Here is a 14,292-nt window from a genome sequence, read left to right on the forward strand (position 1 = left end):
TTTTTTAAACCGGCGAGTTCATCAAACTACAATCTTCTCCCGAAGCTCGGTTTGCATTGTATTCTCCTTTCACCTTGAGCTAGAAGGAACTCGCGGTTTGCACTTAATTATCTCGTGTAAGTTTGATAATATAATACACTTGATTACGTTATGTGGATAGCTATCATATGTGGCGTTTGCGGTCGCTAAGATGTGTCTTACAGGCACATTTTCATTTCAAATAATTTATGTAAATTAAGGCTCTGCTTGTGGCCCTCCCACAGCTAACAGCGCTAACATTTGATGATTAAAGAAACGAGACGTCTTTAAATCTTTTTGTTTTTTAAATAAAACTACGACGCATTGAAGTTTGTTTGGGCGATACGGTAGAAAATTGTGTTTCTGGTGATAATATTTAACTAAAAGACAACACTTTTGAGACTCCCTGTTTCGTTGTTGTTCCTGCATTCAAATGATAATTATGAGCACAATAGATATGAATTACTTAAATACAAATATAAGATAATTAAGATGAGGATTTAACGACAGGTTTAAAACTGAGTTTTCAATATTACAAGATTTTTTTTTAAAGGTGGCCCTTTCTTCTTTTGTATTTGTATTACTTAGATTTATTTCCGCCTACGCTGCTACCTTTTCACCAGTACTGTTGCTGTTCTGTTTCGTTGTTAAAGTTATTAAAATACTGAAAAAAGAAATCTAAGATCGTTTAAAAAGTATTGTCTGTAGTAACAATACTGCCCTTTGTTTTGAATGGCTAGTCCTCGAAAGCACATGTAGATGGGGTGTAGCACGTTTCCCAAAACAAATTTAACAGCTACCTGGCTGGATCAGAAAGTCGCAACTTAGAGAAAATGTTATAAATTTATAAATTCTCCTTTTTGTTTTTTGCAATCAGATAAACATTATCAAACTCTAAAATATAGTATAGATTTGCATATTTTAAAAGACGTTATATATCTTACAACATATAGTGTGACCCGAGGACGAGTGATTAACACATCAAGATTTGAGTATTCACCCCTGTGAAGTCCCCGTGATCTTATCACAGTACTAATGCAGCCACTATATTATGTGGTGGCTGTAGCTCAGGAGGGTAGAGGAGATCATCTACTCAGGTTGATGGTTCAATCCTTGGCTGCTCCAATCTGCATGCCAGATGAGACGGTGAATCCCAAGTTGCTCTCAGATGCGTTCATTTGAGTTTGAATGTGTGTGTATGTTGGACAGAAAGCAGGCGTAGAAAAAAGTGCTGAATGGGTGAATGAGGCATGTTGTGTAAAAGAGCTTTGAGTGCTCGCGTAGAGTATTTATATTATTGTGATTGTCAGTATGTTTTATCCAACAAAATGAAGTTATCTCACTTCATTTAATTTTTACTGAGATTGTATAAACATACAACACCATCACTAAAGCCTGCTATAAGTATTGCTATTCATTTTGTCAATTATTACTGATTACATGCAATTTGTTTATAACACAGCAGTTAACTGTGGTAAATTGTTGGAAATCGTGAAAATCGTGTATCTGCCTAAACATGGGCACAAATTCACATTTAACTATTACATTTACACTCAGCAACCTTTTTTTTCAACAAGAGTATAAGCAGACTACAACTAGCTAGCAGTCAGTTATGTCGAGTCCCCTCGAATTGTGCTCATTGACAAAGACTCATTCAGAGTGATGGGCAACATGTTGTCAATCTGTCTGCATTTATAAATTAAATGGTAATTATTTGTAAAGCTTCAGCATAGGGCTGCACGATTTTGCATAAAATGAGAATCACGATTTTTTGGCTTAGAATTGAGATCACGATTCTCTCACGATTTTCTTTTCCAATATAAATATTTATTGCACTTATTAACTGCACATCAACTTCGTAACAGTTGAAACTGAACATAAAAACAATAAATAAACATAAAAACAACAAATGTCTCACGTTTTGTGGTTGCCGCAAAATGTTGTACTGTTTGAAATTCCGTCTCCACCGTTGCTCGACGCTGCGTGTACAGAGCAGGTAGTGCAACAATAGAAAAATAGTTGCGGGACGGCACTGTGTAGCGTTTGTCTAGGGTGTTGGTCATTTTCCTAAATCCCTCGTTTTGCACAGTGTTGATGGGAGCCATATCTGTGGTCAGGTGATAAGTGATAGCCTCTGTAATTTCTTTGTGCCTGCAGGAGTTCGACGTGTATAGGGAAGCGCTGTATAAGGTTCCCGTTATTGATGTTTGGGTGGTTGACCGGGACGGATTTTCTCCTGTCACTTTCTCGTCATCCCTGACGTGCTCTCCGTTGTTTTTTCCCTGCTAATTTTAGCATCACACGGCACAGCTTCTGTATCACGTGGTATAAGGCTCCGCCCTTGTCATTTGTTGAGCAGGAAGAGTGAGCGCTTGTTTTCATGCAGAGTACGTCCCGGATCAAAATGCCGTACAATCGTCGTCTTCTTTTTTTTTTTTTCTTTAAATCGTTGTCATTTGGAAATGAGATCGCACATAAGTATGAATCGAGATCGCGATTTTCTAACGATTAATCGTGCACCCCTACTTCAGCAGTTTCTCTGAGAGTAATTACCGTCAGTCCAAATAAGAGTGTGACTGTTTCCAGAAAGGTTTCCTTCTATCAGACCTGTGCAGTCACCTTGTGGTCAAAAGTAGTTGTGGGTGTGCAACTCTGGCATCTAGTCACCACAACTTGCAGAATGTGAAAATATTTAATACATCGACCATGCGGTGTTAAGGTTTTAGTTGTTTGGTTGTTTTTTAGTAGCTGCAATCAGGTTGCTCTATATTTTTACTCTTGACTGAGCCATTACCTTGATCTGAATTAGGAGGTACTACTCTTCAGTTATGGAAAACCTATACCATGAAGCCCCTTGGGCAATGTTTTCATGCTGATGTCAATGCCACAGGAGGTTTGGAGCTCTGCAGTTACTGAGTCAGCAGAGCACTGGTGGCTTTTGCACACTATCCATCTCAGCGATACTGCTCTGTAACTTTACATGGTCACCGATTGTGGAATATCTATTAGGGAAGAAATTTCACAAACTGACTTTTGCAGTGGTGTTATAGTATATTAGGAAATGTTTTTGTCCATATAGTGTATTTTGGACTGAGAAAAACATAATTGTTACAATTGCAGTTAGCTCACAATGCTGCTGATTCCATGTACCAGTTGATTCCCAAGAAATAGTTGGAAGAATTATCATATAACCTTTTAAATTGCTACATAGCATGTTGGTCCTCTTTAAAATATTGTTTCTCACATATAAGTGCTTGCATGGGCTTGCTCCAAGTTATTTATCAGATCTCTTACAATCCCATGTCCCATACCTCTTTGATCAGCAGCTTTTAGTAAATTAAAATTCCCAGTTCAGAGCTCTACTTTGCTCACCCTATCACTAAGGAAAAGCTCATCCACTTTTCAGAGAAAGCGCATTTCTGCCACTTGTATCTGGAGTCTCATTCTTTCATCTTTAAAAGAATTAACAATTATAGTGTTAACAAAAAAATCAGACCTAGAGTAACAGATTTGTGGCATTTTTCAACACCGATTGGGCATCACTTAAAAAATTTAATTTAGAACAATTAGATTAAACAACGAGTATGTTTAATGTTGACTAGTGACACAGCGACGATTAGTCAACTGGTTGCACGCATCCCTAGTTTTAACTGTGTAATTAGTTCTAGTATGTGTAATGATTTGATAACCAGCAATAAGACATCATTTGTGTTGTAGTGACAACGCTGAGGAAATGGAGGATGAGAATTCAGGAAACCAGCCTCCACCACAAAGTGGGCCCCCAAATCCAAAGAAGAATCCAAAGGTAAGTGTCAGTCCTTGGCTCTACTTCAGTGCCACATGAGCCCAAGTGTGCAGTATCAAAAACCTAAAGTAAAAATGTGGAATTTCCTATAATTTCCCCCCATCCTCCCCAAATTTTGCTGTTGTGGTACCTGATGGAGTGCTGGGTGGCAGCAGCCCTGAACTTGTGGGCTTCCTGCTTGCTCCTGTGCCTTCAGGCCTGCTTCATTTGCAGTCTTGTTACTGAAGACAATATTCACTGGCTCTGGCCTCACATCTGCGGCCTGTCAAACCTGTTGTGGTTTAAAGAATTGTTGTTTTGTTTGTTTGTTTTTAACACTGGTTTTATTCACGTTGGTGTTCCGAATATATTCTAAAGTGAGATAAACTGGCTTCTCTTAAACGGTACCACATGGCAGGCCACTCATTTTTTACTACTGAGCGCTGTCACATTCAAAAGTGGTAGTCACGGATCACTTGCTGATTCAAATCCTCGAGGACTTAAAGTCAATGGCGACATATCCAGTCCCGTTTTTCCCTAAGAGACGTTGTTACATCACTGCTCAATTAAACGGCAGGTAGTAGACACGTCACCGTTCTGTACAACCACTGTGCATGAGGTTAAAAACTCAAAAGTTCATTATTTGCTACAAAAATTATGATCTCCCACCAGTGAACAAAGCTCCACTGGTGAAGTCAGTACTTTACAGCAGAGTACCCTCAGTCCTGGATTTCTATCTCCAAACCACACTCTCCTGGTGTTTATCAGTAACATGCAGTTACTTAAAATGTAAATTAGCTGCAAAACAGTAAATCACTGCAGGAATTACAGTGATTATTTACATTTCTGCTTAGATATTTAACTTCAATAATCTAAACTCAGTGTCTTCAATTTTTGGCTGCTTATGTCTGTCTTATCTCCTTTTGCTTATCTTGAAGAAAGTTGTATGCTTGGAAATATGTTTTCTTTATTAGTAGGTATCCTCAAATGAAGTGGCGTCCACCTCAGCACCTGCCTCTAACGGGAACCACCTCCATATTTCACACAGCTGACATCACTCTTATCATTGAAGGGGGTGTATGTTTAGTTGTTTCCAAAGGGTTTCTGTTTGCTGTTGTCTGTCAAGCTCAAATTTGGGGCTTTCAAACACATCACACTGACCACAGTGCACGGTGGTAGAAGAGCATGTTCTCTTCTACCAGTTTCATTGTCAGATCGCTGAGGTCTTGACCTCAGCCTCCCTCAGTGCGGCCACTGCGGCAGGTGTAACAACCCAGTTTCTTCCCTGTAGTAACAAATTGTTGCTGGTCTACATTCTCACTTGGTGAGGATTTAGACACCATTTATAAACATTCCTGTGACTGTCACTGCTTAATGCAGGCGTCAAAGAGGATGAGAACGTAATGGTTGTGTGGCGGACCTGGACAAGGAGTTCAGTCCTCTGCTTAGTGTCATCCTGTCACTAATTTCCTGTGTGTCTCTCTCCTTCTCGTGGGTTTATTCCCTCTGCTGACAGAGAAGGCAGCTGCAGCATTCTGCTGATATAGGTAAGTCCTTTTACACACGGTGCCACTTCCAGTGTTGAGAGTTGAAGCTTGAGACCTTGGTTTCCATGCTTCATGTCACGTGTGGTGGCATGTTCACCACTCAGTGAGGCTCACAACCTCAGAGATTTGAGGATGGGGGTGGTGAGTCTTATGTGGTGCAGTCTACTGTTTTGGTCTTTGGAGATCACAGCAAAAGTATTCACGCAAAACATTTCCTGCTTAAAAGTTTCCTATTTAGAAGTCCAGTTTTCGGAATGGTTTTTGGAAGTTTTCTAAATAATTTTAATAACAACCCAACCCAGTCTTATTAAGATGTTGCTACACTGAAGAGCAGCACCATTATCCTTAAAAGCGCACGACACATGGCTTATGCTACCATGCATCTGCACTGGTTACTAATTAAGTTTTAATGCACTTGATTCTTTTTAATACTGCTGAATGCAATATCAATTTTTTACCAGTTGCCTGTGTTACACTGGCTTGACTTGCATTCAACTTTTTTTTCTTAGACATAAACTTTGCCTGCTTAGCAGAATTTTTTTGTTTTTAAATTATGTGTTAATTTTATCGTGCGTTTGCAAAAGGAATGCTTTGGTGAATGCAACACAGAAGTTACCGCTCTGCGGCTGCGCACGGTGAGAAGCAGTGCATCACAGGATGTGTTGTTCTGCAGCTCAGTTTGGGCCTAAATGGGGGTTAACTTAGAGCTCCTGTTATTTTTTGTTTGTTTGTTTTTTCTCCCAAGCTCACATGGGAAGTTTGGGTTGATCCATCCATGTAAAATCTGGAATAAATTCCAGTCCATTAAACATTGCAGGTTGTGAAACAGTACAGTATAATTGCAATTAGTTTTTTACTAGTTTTCAGGATATGTCTTGTTTTAGTTATAAATTCAGCCTCTACTTAATGCTGACCACTATTATGTTTTCCCAGTTTTCTCCAAAGGATCTTCTATCCATACTGTGCCCTCGCTCAACAAAATCTTGAAGGGTATCACAGACTGTGTGATTGGTAAGCAGCGTAGGGATTTTCCTCACATCTATCTACTTTACCTCCTCTCCTTCTTGCATAAAGAAGTGAATAATCAATAATCATTGTGTCTGCAGGCCTTCAGTATGTGTGGGAGTACCGCAGCCCCAGTAAATCTGTCCCTCCACACTACCAGTGCAAACTGTGCGCCATGGCCAGCTTGCAGCATGACATTGTTGACCATGTGAAAGGCTGGAAACACTGCTATAGATACATGGTGAGTGTTGTCTGTTTCAAAGTCTGCACTCGAGGTTGCAGAATCATTTGCATTGTTTTATTCTGATTTTCACACAGAAAAAGACCCACCCTGACAAGATTACGCATGAGGAGGAAGATGCCGTGAAAGACCCTGCTATCAGAAAATCCATTAAAGAAGCTGCGGCTGAATTTGAAAAGACGGAGGGGAGGGGACAAATCAAGGTGAGCGCTACACCTGTGATAGTTCAGTTTTTATGTTATATGTAATGTTGGTCTGCTGAATTGGTGTGTTTGCTCTGGGATTTTTACTTTTCTCTTACTAGACAAAAGTTCAAATTCAGTCTCCAAGGTACTGCCAGATAACTTCATCTTTGTTTGGTCCCCATAAAACTTTTATATTGCAGATGGGGCTAAAAGTCTCCCATGTTTACATTCGAGGGGTGGGTGCACTTAACAATATGTTGGATTTGATCATTTTCTGTTCCCGTTGTCACATTTAGGTGATCCTCAGGGAGCCCTTTGACATTCCTGCTTTTAAAGGACTACGTAAGTTATTCTGCTCTGTTTGCATCCAATGTTTTTAAGTTCTCAAAAACAAAGATCAGCTTCTCAGTTTAAAAAATAAATAACAACAAATTTTCCTACTTAGCTGGGGTCAAAGCTTAGCTTAGCATTCAACAACACTAAAGGATTTCCATTCTTTCGCATTAGTTGTTAATTTCACACATCCTTCCATCACAGGCTCTGCTATTCCTAAAGCCGGGCCTTCACCAGCTCCAGGAATGGGACAACTGGGGCCACCCTTTGGCGAGTTCTTTGTGATTGACATTAATTTTCTCAATGTGCATGAATATCTCTGTTCTATTAAAATAAAAATATGTGAACTGAAATGTAATAAACCTGAATCTCACAGGTCCCAGGTTCTCTGAATCAAGATTCCCAGGGGAGTTTCATCCTGATTATCCCGTAGATGAATTTGGGGAGTCCGGCTTTGGAGGCTACTCCTCCAGGGAAGACTTTTCTGACTCTGGTATGGATCGGGGAAATTTCATGGATAATATGGGTCGCGGTTCAGGTGGTGGAAGAGACACCTACAGAAGGAGTGGACTGCTGGATGAACGTCCAAACAAAATGTATTCAGGCGAGTACCAGGGCAACCGGATGGGTAGTAGCTTGATGGACAGACCAATGGACAGGCCGGGATTAATGGGGGCAGCTCCAGAATCTAGCAGCCTTCCCCATACTTTGCTCACATACCTGGTAGGTTTCTTACAATAGGTTTAAAGTCAGCATCTTTTTTCTTTTTTTTGTTTTATATTCATATTTATATTCAGAAAGTAATTTTACAAAATGTGTTTTTAGGATACTTTCAGGATAGAGAATGAGAGCGATGCCCAGCTGGTGCTGAAGGTGACGCAGAAACTAACAGATGTGCTGATGGAGTATCGACTCAGGAGTGTTTCAGGGGTAAGGTGTTTTGAGTTGTTGCTTCTTCTGTTTTTTTTAACAGTATCTATCCTAGAACTAATTTTGAAACCAAACACTAAAGATCAGCCTTCAAACCTTATTTGGCAAGCTGAGTACTAAAGTTCTAATTTAATTTTAACTGTTTCAGCTGTGTGCACTAGGTTTCCTTTGCTCTGAAAGGATGAGCAAAACCAGATTTACTTTTTCAGATGTTTCACTTGTCCCTCAGATTAAAACATTTATTTTGTGGCATCTGTTTCCTCCTCAGGGGCCCAACAGCTTATCATTGAGTTCCACAAACTTCTCTTCACCCCCTAGAATGCAAAGCAGTAGCAACCGATTCTCAGGTGGCCTCTCAGGTATACATGCACCTTCTCCCAGACTTTTTATGACAGATCCATGGCTCAAATATCAAGGACTGTTAAATGAAGGACTCCAAAGGAGTGTGTGAGGCATCATTCTTTGCTGTCCACTTATTAATAGTTTGCTTTTTTTTCAGGTCCATCCCGGTACAATGACGGTCCGCCCAGATATTACAAATAAGAGATGCAACAAGTCTGTCTTCTCATCTTTCTGTCCTACATGCACAGGGGTCATTGTCCAGATGTTGATTTCATGTACTTTTGAAAAAAATATATATTTTCATGCACTGGGTTTTCAGTCGTTTGCTGTCCTTGTTTTAATTATGTTTATTTCTTCATAATATGGCAAGATTTATAACTTGGAAGGATTTACATGTCTGCTGTTGTATCCAGCAACTTTACCTGATCATTTTAGTTTAAGTTTCACGGCGATTAAAAGCTATTAATGGACATAAAGATATGTTTGTGGTTGATTTCATGTCCCCATCAAAGTATTTCCAGGTGCTGACGGATCCTCTAGGTTAGGAAGTTGTATTTGAGACTCTCCTTGTGCAGTATCGGACACAAATAACTAGCTCGATTGGTTTCTTTTCATCTTGGGTGCAGGTTCTGAAAGTTCCATCTTCCATCCAACAGGGATTTTTCCATTGGCAGTTGTATTTGGTGAATAAATAAACCAACAAAGTATTTCAGGATTTATTTTAAACAGTACAAATGATTTATGAACAGGAAGGTATTAGAAATGCAGAATCATGTTTCATGCAAGAAATGTTGCCATAAACAGAACTGGTCAAAAACTTGAATGAATGAATGAATGAATGAATGAAGCTTTGAACAGTCTCGCACAGCTCTGTCCACATTAGAGCGCTGTCTAAAAAAAATTGTCAAACTTATTTTGCCAAGATGTCCTCCATCTGCTTCATGGTAATGCACGTCAGAAGCACCTTCGTCCCCAGAAAGTCTTTCCCGTGGAGCCTCTGAGCCAGCGCAGCAAGCTTCTTTGACTTAAACTGAATCACGGCCTCACCGATGCCACTTCCCTCACTGTTGCGCAGTAACGCAATGTTGTCCTTCTTTATTTTGTACTTGCTGAAAAGGCTTTTGATTTGATCTTTCTGCACATCTGCCGGCATGTTTCTTATAAACAGGCAAGTCTTAGCTTCCAGGCCCATGTCCGCACCCAGTGACCCCTCAGAGGCATCGACTAGGCCAGATTTCCTCTTTAGATTTGGTTTCGTTCTTGGGTCTTTGGGCTTTAGATGATGCTTGAGACTTTTAAGATGCATTTTGCTCATCTTTTCTCTCATTGCCTCCTTTGTGATTGATGAGACCGTAATAGTATTGGAGCCTACGTGGCAGCCAGTGAGATTCATTGCATAGTCAAAATCTTCAGTTCGATTAAAAAGGAGAAAAGCAGTGTCTGTTCTGTTGCCTTCTTTGTCGAGCAGATGCAGTACATTTTTGTGTGGAATGGTTGCACATCCAAACAACTCTTTTATTTCAGTCTTGGTCATTGTTTTGGGCAGATTGCTTACCATAACAATGTACTCCACAGCTGGAGTTCCTGACTCACTGTCAACTTTTAGCTTTTTTGGTCCATTAGTTAGCAGCTGGTTGATGGACTTCCTCTTGGGGCGCAGTACAGAAGCAGATTTTTGCCTGTGGTTTACACTTTCTTTAAGAGGGTACTGGTGGCGTTCTTGTATCGCCTCAACATCAACAGCATCTTCACATTCCTGCAGCGCGCTATTCCATATCTTCTCACACGCTCCACGAACATCCACGCAGAAGGGGCCCAGTGATTGCTGGTTAAAGTTAAGAGCAGCACTTGCATCCTGCATTGTAGCAAACTTCACAAGGCAGCCATGGTTTAATCCCAACCTCACATTTACTATGGCTTCCTGTACAGTCAGCCCTCTGAAAAAATGGCAGATATCATCTTTTGTGGTTGAGGGTGGCAGACCAAAGAGCCTGACGTAGCCTGGCTGTGAGTTTAGAGTTTGCTCTGGTGTCCTCTCCTCTTTCCCTACAGCAGCAGGACTGTCTGCGATGAGGACATCTCTTTGGTGGGTTGGCTGAAGACCTTGGAGAACAGTACAAATCCCAAGAAGAAAGGCTGCACTGGGATCAAGAGATTGTGCATCTGAAGTCTGTATATCTGCAGTACTGTGATGAACATTCTGTGCCTTCACAGATAGATTTGAACTAGCACGACTAACTGGGTATGTAGAAGAAGGTGAAAGACTTGCAGTATTATCGCGAGGCCTCGTATTTGAACTCATGCGATTTACAGCTGCACGTGGTCGCAGTCTAACAGCATGGTGGGAGGCTTTCTTCTTCTCCTTTAAAACTGTCTCTAATCTATGCTCCAGCTCTTCCATCTTGCTTATGTGCAGAGTCACCTTAGAGCCTTTGAGTACATTTCCAGTCAGCCGCATGGCCAGCTGAGCCTCTCTTTCTGTGTTGAATGCAATAAAGGCCTCTTGGAGCCTTCCTCCCACAATGCACACTCCACCATCAGGAATTCGCACAGAGCCAAAGAAAGCCCGAATATCTTCAATACCCGCCTTGGCATCCAGACCTTTCAGTCGCAGGATTATGGTCATTTTGCTGCTACCAGGTCACCAAGTTATGAGATACCTTTAAAAAAAAGTGAGAGAGAAGGAAAACGGCTGAAATGAGACAAAATATGGGCTGTGTGTTAGCATACGACCACGAAACGCACATTCAGTGAGAACACGTGTCCTGCTGTTGGAAAGCAAAAGAGAAGGCGCAGGAAAAATGAGGAAAAACACGTTTTCTTCTTTCCTTGAAATCCGAACAAATACTCACCACAGCCACTCACAACAGATACTCGTTAAAAGCTGGCATGGCGGCCGTTGTCACTGCTGTAAACCCGACTAAACTTTTAGTCGTGGACCCATGCTTAAAATCTCTTTTGTCCCGCCTCTCCCGCTTAACCCCTTACCCCGTTGATTTTTTATAGACTTACCGCCACCTGCTGGAGGGGAGCGTAACTCCTGGGAGAACTGGTACATCACTGTACATCAAAAATAATCTGCATGACATTGCCCTCAGCTCTCTTTTTTCCAGTGTCCTCGTTGATTCAACACAATCATGTCCTGTGAGCCTAAACATATCCCCGTTTCTATGTGTGTGTTGTTGTTGTTTTTTCCAAATAAAATAAGAGCAAAAATGGTTTCAGCAAATTACTAAAGTGCAAATTATTAAATAAAATTAGTAATTTATCCATAAAAAGCTAGAAAAAAAACATACCTTGAGTGTTGGTTTCCTAAACTAAGAATTGATCCGTCATGAATTTGAAAATGAGTAAGTTTCAGTTATTTACCTGAACTCTCTTTGTAAGGCTTGTGCATCTCCTATCTGCTCTCCTGTTTTAAAGCGTTTCACTTAAATCTTTAGATTTTTAAAATCTTACTTGATCACTAAGAGGTGCGGTCTCTCCTCCCCTGAGGTCTATGCCGATATATTAACATACGTACTTTGTGTAAGGAAGTGGAAATGCAAGATGCAGCTGCAGATTATGTTTCCTGTCAAAAGTCCCGTATGACTCACATGTTAAAACCCAAACAAAAACAAGTAATTACTACTTTGCAATAGGTGTATTTTCTAAAATCTTGCTCTTCTGAAAAGCTGGTTAGATCTTCAGCTTGTGTTTATCAGTACCTTAAGCAGTGAAGGTTTTCAGTGTGCCTATTTGCAGTGAAATCGGTGAAAACACCCTTATTTATTTTATTTTAAACTACCCGCTGTGGTGGCCCCTTGTGAATAAAGGAGCAGATCAAAGTAACTTTATATTATTTAGAACAATGTAGGAGGCAGGTGTAAAAATTAAAGCTGAGTTTAAATACTTTGGGTTAACCATCCAAAGCAACAGACCGTGCACAAGAGAGGTAAAGAAGGGCGTCCAGACAGGGTGAAGTGGAGCAGCAAGTGTGAAAGGGGAGGTGGCAAGGTTTAGAAGACTGCAGTCAGACCTGCTATGGTTTATTGTACTTACAAAGGACAGGAGACCAGAGCTAAAGGTATTAACGTTTTCACTGGGAGGGATCGGACTGGACAGAATTCGAAACATTTACATTTAAGTACACATTTAAATAAAGTTACAATCAAATTAAAATATAGTTACATCTCATATATGAAGAAAATCCATTTTATGAATTTCTAATGGAGCTAAACTAATGGTCACATTAATACTAATTGATTTCCCCTAAAATAAAATAAAATAAAAAGTATTTTATATAGAAATCTTTTAAATTAATTTAAATGTTTTATTTCAGGTATGTTGTTTTTTTTTTTTTACTCATTTGCGTCATCACGTCATCACGTCGCATAAAGCACTGTGGGTAAAAAAGGGAAGAACGTTGTTTACCATGGCGACGGAGACGCTACAGTTTGTCGTTAACAGACACAAAGTGCCTGTAACGTTGTTTATTTTAATGTACATCGACGTCCTGCGGTGCCAGCCGTTCACCATCCCCTTCAGGACTCCATCAGACTGCGGCGCGGAGGAGTTTTTCGATATTTCGAGTTTGTCGTGTGTGAGGTGCGGTCCAAATCAGCGGCGGAGCACAACAGGTCGGTTAACCTCACCATCATCACACCGCATCACCGGAATCGAGCAAACGACGCCACTTTGAAAATAAAAGTGTCTTACCGTTAATCAAATAAAGTTTAAGTCTAACCACAAAGAAGCCAAAGTAAGCTAGGGTGCTCGGTGCAAAAATAATGAGCTCAGGAGCTAGCACGCTGCTGAGATAAAGAGGTATGCACGGAGTCTGTTTGACGTTAAGTAAAGTTAGACAGCAGGTTTGAGCTGAAATGTAAGTAATGCCGAACAAAGCTGATCACATGCAAATAATATTATTTCAAACAAGAGCACAAAGCAGCCAGGTGCGTTTGGAGAGCACAGGAGGACACAAGCACTGCTTTCAGAGGAGTCCTGCTTGCTGTAAGCCTTCTGACTTGTGATAATCTGAGAGGAAGCTAAATAGATGGCTCTTTTATAATTTATAATTCTCAAACTAATGACGGCTTCTGACATGAGCACCGTTCATGTTAGAAGCCTCCGTTTTCCCACAGTTACCGTTTGCTGTGTATTCTCAACTACTGTGGATTACTTTGATCATAAAGAAATCTTATTGTCAATTCAACCTTATTTTGTAACATATAGGTCTTCATTTTAGTTGTACTTCTTTTTCCTTCTTTCTTTTAGCTGCTCCCCTTAGGGGGTCACCAAAGCAGATCATCTACCGCCATCTCACTGTGTTCCTGCATCCTCCTCTGTCACACCAATCCTCTGCATGTCCTCTCCCATCAATAACCTCTGTGGTCTTCTTCTTTTTCTCTTACCCTGCGGCTCCACATTTGGCATTCTTTGTCAATTGTACCCACTATCCACCCTCTGTCCAAACCATCTCAGCCTTGCCTCACTAACTTTGTCTCCAACATTTTAGGTTGTAATTAAACTGTCTTAAATAAAAGATCCTGTTGCACACTTGATCCTAGATCCCAGATGGGCACGCTTCAGAAAGTGCCTGTGCTCATCTAATGCTTTCCCCAAACTTTATGGGTGTATGATATATGTATATGTGGAAAAGGTGACCATCGTTGTTTTTTTGTTGTTGTTGTTTGTTTTTTGTTTTTGTTTTTTTTTCTATTGTCAAATGGGAAAAGATGTAGTGATTAATTTTCTCTAGCCATTGCAGGAAACTAGAGGAAGAACAGCCTTCCTAAGAGCCCTCTTTTATACTCATTTGTCAGGCACTTCACCTGCTCTCTCTCCTCCCATTTTTTCCCCTTCTTTCTCTCCCTTTACCAAGCATGGCTTGCTTGTTGAGGCCCATCCCATTGTTTCTCCCGTTCT

General features: G+C 40.5%; 4 protein-coding genes across 10 annotated transcripts in view; 2 read left to right on the forward strand and 2 right to left on the reverse strand.

Moving 5' to 3' along the window:
- On the forward strand, positions 1–8,855 carry si:ch211-197h24.6. 2 transcript variants are annotated; one of them, XM_040029654.1, is made up of 12 exons: positions 1–116; positions 3,736–3,823; positions 5,319–5,349; positions 6,283–6,360; positions 6,456–6,595; positions 6,673–6,798; positions 7,077–7,122; positions 7,318–7,383; positions 7,490–7,836; positions 7,939–8,043; positions 8,312–8,402; positions 8,543–8,855. In XM_040029654.1, the coding sequence occupies exons 2-12, from the start codon at positions 3,752–3,754 to the stop codon at positions 8,584–8,586; spliced, it is 1,146 nt and encodes a 381-aa protein (XP_039885588.1). In that variant the 5' UTR covers positions 1–116; positions 3,736–3,751; the 3' UTR covers positions 8,587–8,855. The 2 variants fall into 2 exon arrangements, with proteins under 2 accessions (XP_039885588.1, XP_039885587.1); XM_040029653.1 differs by lacking the exon at positions 8,543–8,855 and having other exon boundaries at positions 8,312–8,521.
- tex10 (testis expressed 10) overlaps positions 1–14,292 on the reverse strand; it is a 32,083-nt gene that overhangs the window by 16,606 nt on the left and 1,185 nt on the right. The gene's annotated exons all lie outside the window — the stretch shown is intronic.
- Positions 7,887–12,781, reverse strand: rbm12ba (RNA binding motif protein 12Ba). Of its 4 annotated transcripts, none has more exons than XM_040029650.1 (2): positions 11,845–12,781; positions 7,887–11,045 (listed from the first exon to the last, which is right to left on the reverse strand). In XM_040029650.1, the coding sequence occupies exon 2, from the start codon at positions 11,009–11,011 to the stop codon at positions 9,296–9,298; it is 1,716 nt and encodes a 571-aa protein (XP_039885584.1). In that variant the 5' UTR covers positions 11,012–11,045; positions 11,845–12,781; the 3' UTR covers positions 7,887–9,295. The 4 variants fall into 4 exon arrangements, with proteins under 4 accessions (XP_039885584.1, XP_039885582.1, XP_039885583.1 ...); XM_040029648.1 differs by lacking the exon at positions 11,845–12,781 and adding an exon at positions 11,755–11,774; XM_040029649.1 differs by lacking the exon at positions 11,845–12,781 and adding an exon at positions 11,398–11,714.
- Positions 12,767–14,292, forward strand: part of tmem67 (transmembrane protein 67) — a 15,843-nt gene continuing 14,317 nt past the window's right edge. For all 3 annotated transcript variants that reach the window (XM_040029634.1, XM_040029635.1, XM_040029636.1), the window contains exon 1: positions 12,767–13,004. In XM_040029634.1, coding sequence (XP_039885568.1) covers positions 12,800–13,004 — 205 coding nt within the window. In that variant the 5' untranslated portion in view covers positions 12,767–12,799. The remainder of the gene's footprint in view (positions 13,005–14,292) is intronic.

The sequence above is a fragment of the Simochromis diagramma genome, unplaced genomic scaffold, assembly GCF_900408965.1.
Source record: "Simochromis diagramma unplaced genomic scaffold, fSimDia1.1 OVJJ01000361.1, whole genome shotgun sequence".
NCBI classification, from domain to species: Eukaryota; Metazoa; Chordata; class Actinopteri; order Cichliformes; family Cichlidae; genus Simochromis; species Simochromis diagramma.

Bases quoted from the DNA above. Each gene is read 5' to 3' on its own strand.
- si:ch211-197h24.6 (XM_040029653.1), top strand. From the start codon at position 3,752: ATGGAGGATGAGAATTCAGGAAACCAGCCTCCACCACAAAGTGGGCCC. The intron at 3,824-5,318 runs GTAAGTGTCAGT...CTCTGCTGACAG, and splicing joins ATCCAAAGAAGAATCCAAAG to AGAAGGCAGCTGCAGCATTC. The intron at 5,350-6,282 runs GTAAGTCCTTTT...ATGTTTTCCCAG, and splicing joins GCAGCATTCTGCTGATATAG to TTTTCTCCAAAGGATCTTCT.
- rbm12ba (XM_040029650.1), bottom strand. From the start codon at position 11,011: ATGACCATAATCCTGCGACTGAAAGGTCTGGATGCCAAGGCGGGTATT.